Source organism: Hippoglossus stenolepis, chromosome 3, assembly GCF_022539355.2.
Source record: "Hippoglossus stenolepis isolate QCI-W04-F060 chromosome 3, HSTE1.2, whole genome shotgun sequence".
Taxonomy (NCBI): Eukaryota; Metazoa; Chordata; class Actinopteri; order Pleuronectiformes; family Pleuronectidae; genus Hippoglossus; species Hippoglossus stenolepis.
Window position 1 is genome coordinate 9,081,863 of NC_061485.1, and position 18,572 is coordinate 9,100,434.

General features: G+C 39.9%; 2 protein-coding genes across 2 annotated transcripts; one reads left to right on the forward strand and one right to left on the reverse strand.

Moving 5' to 3' along the window:
- The first annotated feature begins 3,232 nt into the window (after nt 1-3,232).
- rtf2 (replication termination factor 2) lies at nt 3,233-18,150 on the forward strand. The gene is made up of 8 exons (XM_035152534.2): nt 3,233-3,389; nt 3,911-4,005; nt 4,107-4,200; nt 4,340-4,479; nt 4,947-5,025; nt 14,944-15,054; nt 15,219-15,273; nt 17,195-18,150. The coding sequence occupies exons 1-8, from the start codon at nt 3,321-3,323 to the stop codon at nt 17,389-17,391; spliced, it is 840 nt and encodes a 279-aa protein (XP_035008425.1). The 5' UTR covers nt 3,233-3,320; the 3' UTR covers nt 17,392-18,150.
- On the reverse strand, nt 7,577-14,032 carry gcnt7 (glucosaminyl (N-acetyl) transferase family member 7). Its single transcript, XM_035152533.2, has 5 exons — nt 13,319-14,032; nt 11,984-12,239; nt 11,070-11,811; nt 9,241-9,336; nt 7,577-8,820 (listed from the first exon to the last, which is right to left on the reverse strand). The coding sequence occupies exons 2-5, from the start codon at nt 12,188-12,190 to the stop codon at nt 8,576-8,578; spliced, it is 1,290 nt and encodes a 429-aa protein (XP_035008424.1). The 5' UTR covers nt 12,191-12,239; nt 13,319-14,032; the 3' UTR covers nt 7,577-8,575.
- Nucleotides 18,151-18,572: the final 422 nt, after the last annotated feature.

Consider the following 18,572-nt stretch of genomic DNA (forward strand, 5'->3'; position numbering starts at 1 on the left):
GTTAAGAGAAGATGTGATCGGTTAAAATCAGGATCTACTGGCAGTGACACATTCTGGCTTTGGATTTGTCAGATCTGATAAACTAAATGAACTCGAAAGGCACTTAGCAGAGCACATACCTCCACCAAGCCCAACATTCCCCTTAAATCGAATCAAGCTGCAGCAGATTACACACACGCACAGGTATCAGTCCTTTAAATATGACATTTTTTTTCATCAAGATCCATGAATTATTCCCTGAGAGATCTGTGAAAACGTAAAAAAAATTAAAAAAACACCCGCTCATCTCACAATGTTCCAGATCCGCAACACGAATGAATGAGTTCTTTCCTGACACATACCGCATCCTTCCACAAAGTTTCATGGTAATCCATCCAGTAGTTTTGGATAATCTAGCTTTCAAACCAACCAACAAACAAACGGACCGGGGTGAAAACATAACCTCCTTGGTTGGAGTAAACCCATTTGTACACTGCTGCCTCATTTCCTAAGTGACAAACTATTTGAACAGATTGGGATGATAATCATTCAAAAAAATGACCATCTAGTTTGCGGTAATGTGCAATAATAATGATAATTTTTTGCGACCCGATCCCTATTGTCATTTTACTCTCATGCCAGGGCGTCTGTGTGTGTTCAGATAACTCACATCTTTCTCTATCACATGAAAACTGTGATGTCTGAACTCTTCGAGTAAAGGAGAAGAACTATGAACTTTTAGCCGTGCAGCTCCAGCATTAACAGACATTTATGGATTACCCTTGGAATTCCAAAATACTGTGGATTTATTCGTGCAATTTGTATCTTGGATTATAGCTGAAAGGAGTAAAAAAAAGCATGTTACCTCTCAGTAAGTTTTTTATGATCAGGTGCATCAGGTAAAAGCCATAGTGAACAAACTTTCACCCTAAAAATAACGACACTGTTCCCCAGAAAGCTCTAATTCTGAAGTTTTGAAAACAACAAAACTTGCAAGACGGAGACAGCGGACCATTGTTCTTGTCTCCTTTTGTCCAGTGGCCATTGTGCAGTGCACGTTCTTGAGGTGTTGGTTTCCACCATCAGCCCGGGGCCCTCCACTCTCTCCAAGATAGTTTGCTAACAGAGCTTTCACTCCAATGTCTCTAATGAAAATCCATACTAAACATTTAGCTCTGTGTGAGAAAGGGGGGAAATTCAATAAGACACATAACACAATTTATAATTTACAGGAAGAACCAATCGAACCAACGGGCAGAATGGAGAAATGTTTTTGTGTTTGTGTCTGTTCATTTCGCTAAACCGCAGCAGCAGCTGCCCGTGGGTGGTGAACACAAAGAGGTCGAAATCTACTTTTTCGGCCAAAATTAAGTCAAACAGTCTGTTTTTATTCCGTCTTCTCTTCCACTCCGATTATCAGTCATGCTGCCAGAGATGTCTCCGGTGGGGTATTCCCCAAACTAATGGTCGCTCTTGGACAGCGCCATCGATAGTAAACTAATCTGCAGCCTGCAAGGCACAGGAAACAGATCTCATTAGGACTCATTGAACTATCTTCCAAGGAAACTTTCATCTTTAGACCACTCTGACACCGGGTCTGAGAGCCAGACTAATGTCACTTACTAGTCCTGGGTTTAATGGCTGACTGAGAACGTTTCATGGATGGATGGGCGGCTGAAGAGTGAAGTAATGTTGGTGGAGTTGTTTTTTTTCATAATTACACGCACAACTACAATAGTGTATGGTGGTTTATGTAGGACCATGTTTGGTTATAGCATTTTTATTGGTTTACTGTTAACATGATTTTCTCATAGCAATACTGAGCACATGTTTCTCAAATTTTTTGCTTGAATACTTGTTTGATTTTATGATATTAGAGTACCATCACAAAACCTTCCTTTTCTTCCTGTAACATATTTATCCTTCTTACCTTAATAGATCCTCTTCTTTGCCTGTACTTGTTGGTTTTACAAATATACGCTTGCGCAGTAATCAAATCCCTCATAAGAGGGAGAATAAGAGAATAGAGCTTATTCTTGTCTTTATTTCTTTGTTTTCAACAACTCCTGAAAAAAAGGCTTGACGGACAAAAGTGTGTTTGTCAAACTGGACTTAATACGGACAAATATTAAATTAAACAACATAGCATTTTTGGTTCAATTAAACAATATTAAGTATATATACAGTAGTTTATAAAATATTTTGTGTTTTTTAATTGTCCCAAGGATAGGGAAGATACTTAATTTCCCTGGATATCAAAACAACAAATAGACAAATATATGAGTGAACAGTAGTCATGCTACAGACTTAGGAAGTGTACAGTGCATCATCCTTTCTCAGCTCAGTGTTTTTCTGTTTGAGAAGATTCTATTCTTTGCATCTACTTACTTACTATTTTACAAATACTTGTGCAGAAATCAAAACCATCATAAAAGATTATCATCTAAAGTTCTTCTTGTTAAATAGTTGCTGAACGGCTATGAAGGTGATGGGGAAAAAGGACAATACTTCCCTTCAGACCATCTAAAGGTTCTGTGGTCAGACTAGGAGATAGGATCCTTAATTACCCGTCACACACATTGTTTGACCGGTTACCATCAGGCAGACGTTACAGAGCCTATGAGTGTAAGTCCAACCGCCTCAAGCTCTCATTCATCCCAAAGTCTATCACACTACTCAATGAGGAAACATGTTGATTCGGCCATGTTTAACCTTTGCACTTAGTCCGGCACATTTTAAACTCTGGTTTTTAGGTTTTAATGCCAGTTTTTTTATTTCATCTTTCATGTGTTATATTATTTTCGTGTTTTATCTTTTAAAGTTTTTTTAGTGCAGGTGCAAACTTCAACTCACTTTTATTGTGCATTATTATTCTGGGTCTCACACATATCTCCTTTTGTAGTGTTTTTTGATGTTTGTTGCACAATGTACTGTTCTGCAGCCGCTGTCGCACTTTGGCCCAAGACATATTTCTCCATCGGGGCAATAAAGTATATTTGATTTGATCTTTCTATTTTTTTTAAATGTTCTGATGTATTATTTAATGGTAACTGATCAATTTCAATCTTCCATCAGAGCTGCTGGCTGAACAGAAACTACAATAGTCTTGTTTGGAGCGATGCCTCCGCTCTGTGGCTGCAGAGAGAAAACACGCCTGAATTGGGGTTTGAGTTTTTACCGCATTCAGCCGCTGGATGGCGACATCAGCTCGGCCGCACATCTCGCGAGAGTTCCAGCTCACTCGTAAGTTTGTTTACAACCCGGGGACTTCCTGTCTGCGTGTAGCTGTGACGCACAACGAGCTAACCCGGTGTTTAGACGTCTTAGGTCGGCTTTTCAAGATGGGATGTGACGGTGGTACGATTCCCAAAAGGCACGAGTTGGTGAAAGGCCCGAAAAAAGTCGAGAAGGTTCGTTATGTTTGTTTAGTTTTTTTCTCCTTGTGACGATGTGGAAGTCTGTCTGACGAATGCTAACCGTTAGCCTGCTAGCATGCTAACTGTTTGAGCTCATTATTTTGAGCCTTTGATCTGGTAAACCAATAAATGATATACCACATAATGAACGTGTTCAATGTCCTGTCGAACACGATATGTACACGAAGTTAAGCTAACAAGCTAGCTAACTGTCCTTTAAAATATAACACCCAACGATTATAGTACATTCGTCATCGAGGGCAAAGCTAAAAGACTTAATACTGTAAATCCTTTACGTAATTCATCTGTGAAGTGGGACACGTCGTCCTGAGGAATTTGGTTTATAAGAGACGCAGAAATCACAGTGTTTAGCAGCTAGTGATTGAATGCTTTACTAAATCCTGTACAGTATTTGCATGTGTATAATGCAGAACACTGACAGACATCATGGGCTCGTGAGGTTGGCTGTCTCCGTGGAACGTGATTTGATTGAAGTGCTTTGATTGTGCCTGTAGGTCGATAAAAATGCAGAGTTGGCCGCCAAATGGAAATACTGTGCCTTGAGCCAGGAGAAACTCAGACGTCCCATCGTTTCCTGTGACCTGGGAAGGTGAGGGTTGACATCATGTCCATCATCAGGCTAAATCATCGGCCTTGTTACAACCATGAAACTCACAATGCACTTAACGTTTGAACTGTGCTATGTTTCAGGCTCTTTAACAAAGATGCTATCATTGAATATCTTCTGGATAAAACTGCAGAGAGACCCAACATTGAGACTGTTACACACATCCGTGGGATAAAGGTACTGCACAACGATGTCTCTGAAATCTTTCTGCAAAGTTTCTGATGTGTATTGGGGTTTATGCCTATGTGCGTTTCTCCTAGATTTCATGTGTGGTTTCGTGCTCCAGTACATGACCATTCCTCCTCTCCATTTCCAGGACATAAAGGAGCTGAACTTGATCGATAACCCTGAGTGGGAGGGAGAAAGAAGAAATGCTAAAGGAGACCGTTATGAGGACATCAACTGTGGCATGTTTATTTGCCCTGTTGTTGGGTTGGAGATGAATGGCAAGCACAGGTAAACAACATCAAGTAGAAGAACCCAGGAATACTCATCAATCACAATTTTTGAGCACAACGAGAAATAATTTAAAGGAAGGCTCTCCATTCAATTTTGTGCAGCTGTAGACCCATTAGCTTCCTGGCTCAGTGACATTTGATCACAATATTCCATTAAATTCAGGACATCTCTATTGGTGTGTTTTCTACAGACCTCTGTGTCTAACATGAGCTGTGTTATGATTTATTTGCTTGTATGACATTCAGTATTAAGTTAAAATAAGCTATATATTGTTATGACACTTATCAGTTCCCATCACCAGTATCTACTCAAAAACACAGAAGAGCTCAGTTATAATTTGTGTTCACTTTGTACAGGTCAAAGCCAAAGAGAGAAAGACTGGGAAAGTTCAAGAAAGAAGCATTTCTTTTTTAATATTATTTTATTATATTATTATAATCAGTATATATTTTCTTTTTCTTCAGGTTTTGTTACCTGCAAACATGTGGCTGTGTCTTCTCAGACCGGGCCCTGAAGGAGGTCAAGACAGAAATCTGCCATAAGGTGAGCATTATTTCATCCTGACTCTCCCTGTGGCTGTCACTCCTGTTTAACCATTCCCTCTTTTGTTTGTGTAGCCTGTAGTAACTTTGTAGATGATATACAAATTTCACAGACTTGAAAGAACTTAATTACTGAATAACTCCCTTAAAATGCACATCGTTTATGGGATGACTCATCAGAATATGGCTACATATTGTTGCTTCCTGTACAATTGACAATACTTGAGATATATACACTACCGTTCAAAAGTTTGGGGTCACCCAGACAATTTCGTGTTTTCCATGAAAGCTCACACTTTTATTTATCAAATGAGTTGCAAAATGAATAGAAAATATAGTCAAGACATTGACAAGGTTAGAAATAATGATTTTTATTTGAAATATTAATTTTGTTCTTCAAACTTTGCTTTCGTCAAAGAATGCCCCATTTGCAGCAATTCCAGCATTGCAGACCTTTGGCATTCTAGCTGTTAATTTGTTGAGGTAATCTGTAGAAATTTCACCCCACGCTTCCTGAAGCACCTCCCACAAGTTGGATTGGCTTGATGGGCACTTCTTACGTACCATACGGTCAAGCTGCTCCCACAACAGCTCAATGGGGTTGAGATCTGATGACTGCGCTGGCCACTCCATTACAGACAGCATACCAGCTGCCTGCTTCTTCCCTAAATAGTTCTTGCATAATTTGGAGGTGTGCTTTGGGTCATTGTCCTGTTGTAGGAGGAAATTGGCTCCAATCAAGCGCTGTCCACAGGGTATGGCATGGCGTTGCAAAATGGAGTGATAGCCTTCCTTATTTAAAATCCCTTTTACCTTGTACAAATCTCCCACTTTACCAGCACCAAAGCAGCCCCAGACCATCACATTACCTCCACCATGCTTGACAGATGGCGTCAGGCACTCTTCCAGCATCTTTTCACCTGTTCTGCGTCTCACAAATGTTCTTCTGTGTGATCCAAACACCTCAAACTTTGATTCGTCTGTCCATAACACTTTTTCCAATCTTCCTCTGTCCAATGTCTGTGTTCTTTGCCCATATCAATCTTTTCTTTTTATTGGCCAGTCTCAGATATGGCTTTTCTTTGCCACTCTGCCTAGAAGGCCAGCATCCCGAGTCGCCTCTTCACTGTAGACGTTGACACTGGCGTTTTGCGGTTACCATTTAAAGAAGCTGCCAGTTGAGGACCTGTGAGGCGTCTATTTCTCAAACTAGAGACTCTAATATACTTGTCTTCTTGCTGAGTTGTGCACCGGGGCCTCCCACTTCTCTTTCTACTCTGGTTAGAGCCCGTTTGTGCTGTTCTCTGAAGGGAGTAGTACACACCGTTGTAGGAAATTTTCAGTTTCTTCGCAATTTCTCGCATTTGGAATAGCCTTCATTTCTAAGAACAAGAATAGACTCGCGAGTTTCACATGAAAGTTCTCTTTTTCTGGCCATTTTGAGAGTATAATCGAACCCACAAATGTGATGCTCCAGATACTCAACTAGCTCAAAGGACGGCCAGTTCTATAGCTTCTCTCACCAGCAAAACAGTTTTCAGCTGTGCTAACATAATTGCACAAGGGTGTTCAAGGGTTTTCTAATCATCCATTAGTCTTCTAAGGCGATTAGCAAACACAATGTACCATTAGAACACTGGAGTGATAGTTGCTGGAAATGGGCCTCTATACACCTATGTAGATATTTCATTAAAAACCAGACGTTTCCACCTAGAATAGTCATTTACCACATTAACAATGTATAGAGTGTATTTCTGATTAATTTAATGTTATCTTCATTGAAAAAAACAGTGCTTTTCTTTGAAAAATAAGGAAATTTCTAAGTGACCCCAAACTTTTGAACGGTAGTGTATATATATAAAATCGTACACTGCTGACAAAGTGTACATTTTTTTATTAGTGTAAATCATCTCTGCTCAAAAATGAACTTTGGGCCTCATTCACCAATATCTTCCTGAAAATTTTTGTTAACTGTTTTTTGAGGAAGTTTTCTAAGAAAACTCTACGCCAGATTCATGACATGTTCTAAACTGCAGACATCTTAGTTCGTATATTGATGAATGCCATGTCTTTGTAAGTTGAAAGCCTGTGTCAGTTTTTCCTGCAGAGATAAACGCCCTCGTATGCGGTCTATGGCCTCAGCACAGAAATAAACTCGGTTTTCAGAATTAACACGTGTAATGGAAACTTTCAGTGATCAGTGTCTTACTACTGTGATGCATCACTTCTCGTGTGGACCATGACGTCTGAAATCTATTCGTAGAAGTAGATGTTTATCTGTCTACCAGATTAGATGTGACTACAAACAATGTGTATGCCCTGAAACACCTTCCTCTATTCGTAGAAGTAGATGTTTATCTGTCTACCAGATTACTTGTGACCATAAACAATGTATATGCCCTGAAACACCACTATGTATAAGAACCTGCTTTTTTTGACTTTGGGGAGTTCCACTTTGAGCACCCTTGCTGAATGTGTAACCCTCTGCAGAGCTTAGTATTAACAACTCAAAGACAACTCCGGTCTGAGAAACGCTTTATTTCACATCTCGAGATAAATTTCAACCACACAGGTTACACTTGAAATGAACATTTAAACTAAAAGCTGTAGTAGTCAAATTATATGTCTATAGTCATGGGTACAGGTAAATGTCTGTCTCTCTTTTCAACCACTCTGTGACAGTGACACAATTTTGAATAAGGGCAGTGTAAAGGATATAGAGTCACCATAGTTTTATCTGTTGACGTGAAAGTATATCAGCACAGATCAGTTTTTTGACTTTGCACGGAACAGATTCTGAAACCACAGTGCTCCTGGTCGAAAACGAGTTGTATTAAGAAATACAACTGACCTTAATTTTGAAGAAAACTATTTAAATTACCTTTTGAATTGAGTAGCTTTGTAAAGTATTTTGGAAAGAAACAACTCTTACTCTTTATTTATTTTTTAAACACAATATACTCAGGGATATAACCTCCACAATCACTCAGACATAAGTTGCACACATTAAAGTGAACATTAGTATGAAGCAAAGAGAGAAAAAGAGAACAGAGCTTATTCTTGTATTTGTCTTTATTTCTTTACACCAACTCCTGAATTCATTAAATAAGAATTTGACAGACATAACTTTGTCAAACTGGACAACATACTGACAAATATTGAATTGAACAACATTGCATATTTGATTCAATTAAACAATATTAAGTCTATATACAGTGGTTTATTCAATACTTTGTGTCTTCTAGTTGTCCCAAATGGTATTATTTTTTGACTTGCATGTTTCTTATAAGGAGTCGTACACTTGCTCTGAATGCATGACGGTACAGCAAAGAGATTTCAATTCTCTGATATATATAAATTATCCCCTGGTTATAAAAATAATATATAGGCAAATATATCAATGAACAGTAGTCATGCTACAGACTTAGGGCATGTACAGTGCATCATCCCGTTGTTCTCAGCGCAGTATTTTCCTGCTCACACCTTTTGGAATTGCAAATCATCTGAACTGCAATGTAACCAGTCTTTTGACGAGGATGTCAACAGCGATGTCATGCTCGAGCACTGCTGTTAAAGTAGCTGCTGCTGCTTGAGTTGCTCTGTGTAGCCAGCAGCCATGATGGCTCTATGGGAACAGTCGACTGGCTGAGCACCTTGTTTCTGTGCCACTGCTCCAGACAGTCCAGCACCTCAGGAAAGGTGTCTCTCTCAAACTTATTGGCAAACATGCTGTTCCTTTCAATGATCCAAGGCAGGTCCTCCATTCCATAGATACAGATGTCTCGTACATAGTGCCCTGGAAAGTAACATCAACATTCTATTAGTGGTCTCAGTCTTTTGGACCCCGCTGTGTGTATTTCATTGTTACATAAAAATCATATCTTCTACCAGTAAAAGGTCATATGAAGCACAGACTAAACCTATTACAGGGGACTTCATATCAAATTAATCCTCCTATCAGTTCTTCTGTTTAGTAAATCTTGAGTTGCCTTAGCCAGTAAATGGTCCTATAATCCTGTTTGCAGACAAAAGGCCATATATAGGACCAAAAATGTACTGTCTTGGCAATAAATGGTTGTTTGCAAATTACGTAAGAGAATTTAATATGATTTTCCTAGCACCAGGAATGAAGCTAGACCATAGTTAAGCCTTGTAGTACAGTTATTAATCAATAAATTAGTACCTCTATAAACTGACATGCTCTGCAGTACTGTACCTTTGCAGCCATTATGTGTATTCCCCTCTTGATCCTTCCACTTGATTGCCCGGATGTCTCCTTCCCAATCTCCATTTATGTGGCTGCCTGGAGCTTCTTTAAACACATAATCAGATCACACAAATCATTGTTATACAAGATAATTGAATTCTTGGGGTTTACGTAGCCCTATTTGGGAGTGGTACATGCACAGCGTGGGAGAATGAACAGGATGCTTCACATAGAAACGGGGAACTTGCTGGAGCGTTTCCCTCCCTTGGAGGACTCCTTCAAGAGATTTTGCACAGATAAAATAGTAGATGGAATTCTATTTGAGTTTTACAGTATATAAGCCTTGTTACACTCTCCCCCTCTGAACTGCACGAGTCTCTTGTTTGACAAAGCAATATCAGTATTGATCATTTCAAGTCTGTGGTGACATTTCAACTCAAGGATAAATTTTAGGCCAGTTCCCTAATCAAGACCAATGGTAGTATTAATATGTTTCTCAGTTGGTGTAGGAGGAAATTTTATTTCACTAAAAATTTGATCTCTTGGGACTCGAGCAAGTTTGAGAAATGACAGCAACCTACAGTGTGCAACAATTACAATTGTGGAAATTTAGGGGAAATTTTAACTGGATGTCCTTAAAATCTGTAAAAGAAAATGTTAATGACTGCTAATGTGAATCCAGGACTCTTATGGGAATATTAACAGTTGGCTGCATTGAGATAATCAGCCGGTGGTGCTAATTCTCCAGTCGGGTGCCATTAAATCATCGCTGAAGGGCACAACAAGATAAATTAATTAAACAAGCACCAGTCAAACCTCAAATGAATAAAAAGTGTTGTTTCCTTCATGTATTACAAACCGAGAACAGAGAGTTCAAGTGAATGTTTTAGTAGATCTATATCTAGTACACTCTCATCCTTCACTGGGCCCCCTCAGGGCTGCATCCTTTCCCCACTTTTATTCTTCTTGAACAGTAATGACTAATGCCAGACCAATTAGGTGCTTAATGGCATAAGACTGGTCTGTTCTTACGTTTGATTCTGTAATAGTCATCTTATTACACAGTGAAGAGCAGAGTCATGGTCCAGTGGTAGATGAATTTGTCTGTTTAATGAACAGTCTTTCCTACCACTGATTTCATAAGAGAGTTTCTTCTTTTGCTCTGACCATTATTAAAGGGAACCGGTGACAGAGGTCCAGTAAGTCTGCTTCAGCCTGGGATTGTAGGAACATTATCAAATTATAGAGAGCCGGCCGTTTACCAATCAGAGCAACGAAATGTGTGACATACCTCAGAGAAGAATATGAGAAAAGAATATAGAGAAACTATAGCTTGCTGACTGGTCACTGACCACTTGTATCCAGAGGTCGTCTTATTGGACTGTCAGCACTGTTTTTGTATAGGGTTGTGAAAGATACATAAGGTAATTTATTGCATCAGCTTTTGGCTTTTAACAAATATGTTTTGGCCTTTGATTAGCTGAGGATGTGATTCGTTGCCTCCTGTCCTTTGATTTCCTTATTTAAATTCTCTTGTTCTACTGATCTGAGTGACAATTTGACAACCTTGATTTTGGCCTTAACCTGTATACTAATGCTTCTTTGTGTAGGTATGTAAATACGTACTCTGGGACAATGAAGTGTTACTTTACTCTACTATACCAACAGTCAAATGTGCAGTTTGACCTTGATTGTATTGTGTCTCAGCTCCCGAGTGTTTACATATTATAATCAGACCAGTTAATAATTAATAGCTTTATACTGGTATTTGTTGTGCAGAAAAGTAATGTTAGCAGCAGTGGGAGCGTGTCTGTGTAGCAATTCAAAACAAAGTCTACCTTTGACGTGGTTGAGTGTCACCCAGTAGTGCTCGTCTGGGCTGAACGTGTCTATGGACCACTCCAAGAGATCCCGAGCTATTGGGCTTTTTAGAACAAAATCGACAAAGGGCCTCGTGAGAGCATAGTAGGCTGTTCCAAAGTAAACTTGCAGATTGTGTGGAGGAGGACCTTTCTTCAGCCCCATCCCTTTCAGAACAACATGTGAGCCTGTGATCTCAATGTGCTCGAGCTCTGTCCTGTGCCTCATAGACACCGGCTGCTTCACCCCAGGCGTCATGTTTCTGTCCCTCCACTCTTTGCTCTGCATGTACTGCACCAGTTCCAGGTTGCTTTTGACAGGGAAATCCTGTCCACACAGATTCACCACCTTCCTCCAGCCTATCTTGGACTTTGCAAGATCCCTCATGCAGTTCACATCTGCTTGCAGACGGGAAAACCCAGCGTAGGTCACTGTCTCGCTGTGGCTGGAGAGGAAAGTGTTTTGAAAGCAGCTGACTAGCTTCCGTATAGCCTCCTGGTACTCCCATGGAGCCTTAGCATCCACGTGAATACAGTAGACATTCTGTGGCATGTAAATGGCCCGCAGCAGGCGCACAAAAACCTCCAGCTCTTTGTGAACAGTCAAAATGAATGCTAAAGGGTAGTCTTCCTCCTCACGGCTCAGAGGTCTTGTGATGAAGTGCAGCTCTCTGGTCAAATTGGAACACTGCAGGTGGCTATTCAGGATATAGCTTTCCACCTGCAGACAAGAGTAATACAATACAACTTTTATAAAAACTTAATTTTACTCATAACTTTTAAAGTGTCTCTACTGGTATTTGTCAGTATACTTCTTTTTCTTTCCTGAGTTTGCTTCCCTGCCCCTTTAATGTTTATTTCAGAAAGAAGATAGACAATAAAATAAAGCTTACCTGGCAGTCACGGCGGAGCCATTCGACTCCTATCTCAGTGCCGGGCAGAACAGCTTTACATTCAGTGGAAAAGGGCCTGCAACTTGAAGGCTCTGAAGGCTTGGGTGCTGTCGGTATACTGGCCCTCAAGTAAATGACGGAACAAATAATAATACTCATTCCCAGGCAAAACAGGAAGCTGCATTTTGCCCCTTCAAGCTGCCACATAATAGCCCCACTTCACCGTATCCAGAAAGCACCACCACAGATACAACTCCTGCAAAAAAGACATTTAGATTGGTTATTTTCATTCGGGTCCTGAACCCCAAGGGATGTTGAATAGGGTTAATTATGTAGGTTAGCACTAATAGATGAAGACAGTTTTTAGGTTGAAAAAGAAATATAGTTTAGTGCACCAGATTTAGTCTTTTCATAATTATTTTCAGAGACAATGGGCCTCATTCACTAATATGTGTGCAGAAATGTTCTTACTCTCCGCAGAAAATAGGTGTGTGTATATATTTATCCCTTTTCGTAAGATTTTCTTAATCATTCTGGAATAATTCTCACCTGTAAAGAGATGTTGTGACTCTACTACTCCAACAAAAACACAAGATAAAACAGATTCCAAGCAAAAACTAAATATTTTAAGTCTGTCATTGAAAATATTGGTTGGTTTTCTTTGGATACGGAACCAATTTTTTTTTACGTTTAATAAATAACTGATGTTCATTAATTGCTCGAAATAATGAAAGTGAAGTTGACTCACTGAATAAAAAAATAATTTAAAAACTCAGGACCTACATGTGCAAGGCACAACAGATAGCAATAAGTAAACATAAAACATTTTTGTGAGATATAAAGATAGCCAAAAGGTTTCAAACTGATTTCAGAATCATTTACACGTCTGCTTCCTGTCATTAGATGTGATAACTTACAGTGCATGTTGTAAAACTATGTAGTATTGGTTTTTTTGCATTTAATAGCCTAGGAAGGATATTATACTTGACATTTATACTCCTTATTAAGTTACTATGTGATGTGTAATAAGGTTAGCATTTGTATGCCAAATTCACAAAATTTACATCTTAATACTTCAGTGTTATTATTTAGTGTCTTTATTGAGAATAAGCCCTAATTTTACCGTAAGTGATGCAGCCCTCTCTTCAGTTACACTTATTAACAAACCAGCTACTACCCTACACGTAGTAAGGAAGAATTTGCGGCTCGATTAACCTCAATGCTACTGATACTGATTGATTTTCTTTGGTATTATATTTATATTTATTTATTACTTTATCACAATACAGTGTGTAAAGAAAAAAATCCAAAGAGCGGCAAAGGTTAGGCAGTTACCTTAGAGGCAGTTCAGTCTGTAGTCCGTACGAGGAAGAAGTAAACCGACATCAGACGCCTGTTCCAAACATTGTGTCACCACAACAGATATTCCACATGTCTTGTTATCATCCATCCAGAGTACGACAAAGAACACAAGTCATTCCCATCATGAGCAGCAACAGCAGCGTTATCAGCAGGAGCAGATCCTGTCGTACGTCTGAGCCAAACTGGTTCGTTAGTCTGGTCTCTATGTGATATCTCTCTCCGGTTGTATTGAGTCACTTTCCCCCACATCCCCATGAGATTGAGTCCGTCCCTGCCTGGTTACCAGCAATAACGCACACACCTGACACACAGGCACAGTCGCACCTTACGCACCCGCCCTCTCTCTCTCTCTCTCTCTCTCTCTCTCTCTCTCTCTCTCTCTCTCTCTCTCTCTCTCTCTCTCTCTCTCTCTCTCTAAGGTTTTAACCACTCTCCTCCCCCATACTGTTTCCTAATCACTGGTGGGTTGTTTCTTCACATAGTTATTTTCTCTCAGATGTGTTAAATTCCAGATCATCTCCCCAGTTGGAGGTGCACATATCAAACTCTCCTCGGTGTCCCACCACCAGTTAATCTGTTTTGTTCACCTTCTCGTTGTCCTGTCGGGTAAAGACACGTTCTGGTCGACTTGTGCACTGACTCGATGATAAGGTGCTCAGCTCACCAGTGGCCTGTGTCATTGTGGGCAGTAGCAACAGCAGAGTGACTGACTTCAGAGCAGCGCCCACTGAATTTATTTGCTGCTTGGTCAGCTCCTGAGATTATCCCTCTTGTGTTGAACAGAGCACATGGCTGGAGTTCCCACCCACTGAGGCCGCATTACGGCCACACAATAGATCCCCTGCTGGTAACTCTGGGTTTGATATTTGTGCTTGTATATGGGTGTGTTTTCCCTTGTACTTGTAAAGATTTACAAACTCTTGATAAAATAACTCATGTGTCATCCAGGTATTCAATAATATACCGTCTGTAAAACTGTACATGGCTTAATCCACTGATCAGGAATCAGTTGCACTTGCGTAGGTAAATCCCAGACAACTAAAACCCCCAAACCAGAAAGATCTTTAGATATTTGTTATATAACTCGATTACAAAAACAGAGTAGGCTCATACTATTTATTTCTTGCTGATATTGTACATTGCAGGGTGGCTGAGAGTTGCTTTGCCGTCTTTGGTCAATGAAGTCTCCTGGGTATCATCATTTCTGACTGAGTAACTGAATTTGCATGTTTACTTTACTTAGGATTTCCATAAGGCAGCATAAACAAACTAATGCTTTGCAAGTGAAAGTAAGAGTACATGTTCCTACCTGTTGTGCAAAGAGGTATTCCGCTAATTCTGTATTCTGTGGAAAGGGCATCTTTCCACAGAATACAACTGAATCACACGTTGTTCCACGTTGGCACAATATGTGATTCAGTAGTACATTTTACCCCATCACAAAAATACAAAATCCTGGTTCAAGTCACTTAACAAAATCAACATCTTGAGACCTTATGTTTTCTGAGTTCAACTTGTGATTTAAGATATCACAACATTTATTTTCTATATATATATATTTCCATGCAGTTAACCAAAGTGTCATGTTTGTGCTACAGTGTGGGGACCCGTTTAAACACGAGGACATCGTATTTCTCAATGGGTCCAAGGAGGAGGGGGAGAAGCTGAGGGAGAAGATGGAAGCAAAGCGAGCCAACGCCAAAACAAAGGTGAGTTAAAATTGTATTTGAATAACAGATAATCTAAAATGATGAAAGAATAATCTGTGAATGGGTGAGTGGTTGCAGTTGAATAAACTTGACCATTGTATTGGTGTCTTGAGAATGATTTGTATGTACCCTTTCTAATCAGTACATTTCCCATCCTGTATTAGAAATCAAAGAAGAGCAAAGTGACTGAACAGGCTGAGACTGTGTCTACACCAGCAGGTTTGTGTAAAGCCTGTTGGAGGCATCATTTATTTTGTTCAGATTAATCACTTCAGCATTTACATAAACAAAATCCATCTGCTAACAAAACACCGGAGCCTTTCCTCCTTATTTATTTGAATACCTGTTTTGAATGTGCTGTAGTGGAGTTTGGTGGTTTATTCCAAACATTTAACTCACATGAAATACAGATACTCAGTAAATACTAAGAACATGGTGATGTGATATAACTTGTGGTAAGTAACCTGGATCCTAACACATCTCATCTCATTTGTATTGTGTTAGGTGATGGTCTAAATGATGGTTGCAATTATTTAATCATGTCTATTTTAATAAACACATCTTTCACTTAGTGACCGATATGTAGAGAACCTGATCTCATACATGTTTGAAATCTGCCCTATTTTACTTGTGCTAGTGCTGTTGGAGTAGGTAGAATGCTTTCGAAGTCTGAGCCGTGCTTTAATGGATGTTAGATTCGAGACCGCCACCATTGTTTGTCCTCAGAACAGGACATTGGCTGAAAGGCACTCGTTGCTGAGTTACTTGAGTCAAAACTTAGAAATCTTTGGACAAATTGTGTTTCCTATGTGAACATTGAATTATCCTTAATAAAATTGTCCTATTCTGGTTCCGTCCCTCTCTTGAGCTCTAGTCAGGGTCTAGCCGGTCATGTAGCTTATACTTTGTTTTAATTATTACAGACAAACAAAACTATAATACTTCCAACTCGGGCAAAGTACTCTGCTTAAAATATTGAGGAGTCCTGCCCCCGGGACTGTTGAAAATGCATTTTTGTCATTCTACATATTGATATTCTAATTGGCTTTTTATTCTAAATAATGAATACAAGAGTAACATACACAGTGGATTTTAAAAGTCTACACACTTTTTTTGTGATATAAAATCAATTTAGTCAATTAATTGAGTATATTGGTTTCCATTTCCAGAACTTTTCAGTCTAGAACTTGTTTGTGTAACTTATAAAATTCCAGTGAAAAAACAAACTCAAATGGTTGAAAATCATAGAAAACCTTAATGCATTAGTGGGCGCAATCTTTAAGTAATAATTTGATGAAGCATGTTTTTTGGATTGGAACATATCAACTCGGCACATCTTGACTTGGCAGTATTTTTCCATCCTACCTGGCAATAACGTTCCAGTCAAATGAAATTGCAGTGGTGCACAGCCCTCGACGGGTCACCTCAGGTTTTCAGTTTGAGGCTCTTGCTGGGTCATTCCGAAATTTAAATCCTCTTTTGCTGTTGCCATTTGTTTTTTTTTCTCCCTGTGAGAAAAAGCTTCCATCTTGTGATCCTATCCCATGGACTAGCCACACTAAGAATACTGGAGAATTTGTTTTAACACGTATGGAGCAACCAGCGCTTGACGGGAATACTTGCAGCTCATTTGTTGTTGCCACAGGCCTCTTGGCAGCCTGACCAGTTTCCTCCTCGTCTGTTAATCTTTAGAGGAACATCCTGATCTTGGTGGCATATCTTTCCCCTCGTTGATTATTGTCTTCACTGTATAACCTGGTGTATCTGATGCCTTTGAAAGTCTTTTGTTCCACTGTGGATTATGGCTTTTGTAGTAGGATGCCATTAAGAAGATAGAAACTTGTTTTAATGTTGTGATTGATAGGTGGGTAACCTCGGTAATCAGTTGGCCTTCAAGTTATGTCTTTAGTGAGGCCCTCAAAGTCCAGAGAGCATTCAAAAATAGTTTGTAGATCCGCTGCTCCTTCACAAATCAACAGGCTGAAAGGAAATTAAATAACAAAATAAGGAGAGACAAATTTAGGTAAACCTCATATTCCCATTTTCAGTCTTACTCCCTTCCTTTCTCTGTCTTTGCCCTGTTTTTCTTTGTACTAATCTTCCTTATCCTGTTTTTTTCTTTTGCCATTTCTCCACCCAGACGTGGCTGGAACTTCCGCAACCTCCAGCTCCTCTGAAGACCCAAAGTCCTCGACAGCGTCCGGCACCAAGAGGTCCATCCAGAAAATGGAGGAGAAGTCTGAAGTCTTCAAGTCCCTGTTCACGACCCACAGCTCCGCCAAGCGCACTAAAGATCAGACATCGAACTGGGTCACCCACACCCCGTATCACTTCTAGTAACTCTCACCCAGTAAAGCAAAGACCACCATTTTTAGATTGCTCCAGAAATTGTGACCCATTTACGATAGATTACTGATGAATCTGGTTCAGGAAACCCAGCTCCAACACACACTCACACACACGCTCCATCAAACTGTCCTTACAATGAGAGCTTGGAACCAATTTGGCCCTCACAAAAATCCAAAGACGAGTATATGCAAACATACACACAGACACACACACGTACAGTATACACCCACATAACCCTCATGACCTTTTAATAATGCCATCAATGTGCGGACTCCTTCCCTACTTGTCTCTCCGATCCCCAGCAGCTCAGTGTTTACATGTTGTGAACATTTTGTTAATGGCTCCCCAAGCTGTCCAGACTCTTTTGTTTTGTCGCCTAATTCCTCCCCCACGTATTCCCCTGCATCAGTGTGTCCTAAGCCACCGGTGCTTTGAGAATTGATGCCAGGGTGACTCCATCATCACTGTCACTCTGCCGTCTCCTAGTGGACAGCCTATATATAGGCTTGATGTCGCTCTGCGGTGTCACAGGTCCACATCTCTAAAGCAGCTCCTACTGGGTGATGAGTGAACACTGTTCTTTTTTTCTTTTTTTTTTTTATATAATCCTCTTCAGACAGTTGGACTTTTTAATGGAGATTCAAAAATGTTCTGTTCTTCTTGTTTCAGTTGGACAGTCAGACCTTTTTTCTTTTCTTATTGTACATCTTCTGAGCGAATGTCAAAAATAAATTTTCTATTCCAGTATATTGTTTTTCACAATGATTTCCACAGCCTGTATTTACGTGTTGTGCCGTGTATATTAGAAATACAATGCGGTTCTATTTGCTGTTATTTGGTGTTGCCTCTGTAACATGAAGCCTGGTTACACAGAGCTAGCAAGTGCAATGACGAGCAATTATTTCCTGTGATGGCAGCAGCAGCAGCAGCAAATCCCTGTTGTGCACTTCACAGGAAAATCCACAGTAAAAACAAACCATAAAAAGCTCTTACCACATGCAGCAGATTTCATGTGTTCACGTGTAAGAGGTGTGATGTTGTGAGGGTTAGTTTTCAGTGTGATGATGAGAAGCAGCTGACGGCATCGGAGTCGGTTAAAACGAATAAACCGACATCGTCTTGTTGCCGTCACACATGGTGTCCCATGAGTGTCCTTCAGTGTTTTCTAA

Bases quoted from the DNA above. Each gene is read 5' to 3' on its own strand.
- rtf2 (XM_035152534.2), top strand. From the start codon at position 3,321: ATGGGATGTGACGGTGGTACGATTCCCAAAAGGCACGAGTTGGTGAAA. The intron at 15,055-15,218 runs GTGAGTTAAAAT...ATCCTGTATTAG, and splicing joins GAGCCAACGCCAAAACAAAG to AAATCAAAGAAGAGCAAAGT. The intron at 15,274-17,194 runs GTTTGTGTAAAG...TTCTCCACCCAG, and splicing joins GACTGTGTCTACACCAGCAG to ACGTGGCTGGAACTTCCGCA.
- gcnt7 (XM_035152533.2), bottom strand. From the start codon at position 12,190: ATGTGGCAGCTTGAAGGGGCAAAATGCAGCTTCCTGTTTTGCCTGGGA. The intron at 9,337-11,069 runs GTAGACTTTGTT...ATGTGTTTAAAG, and splicing joins GACACTCAACCACGTCAAAG to AAGCTCCAGGCAGCCACATA. The intron at 8,821-9,240 runs GTACAGTACTGC...GTTACTTTCCAG, and splicing joins TACACATAATGGCTGCAAAG to GGCACTATGTACGAGACATC.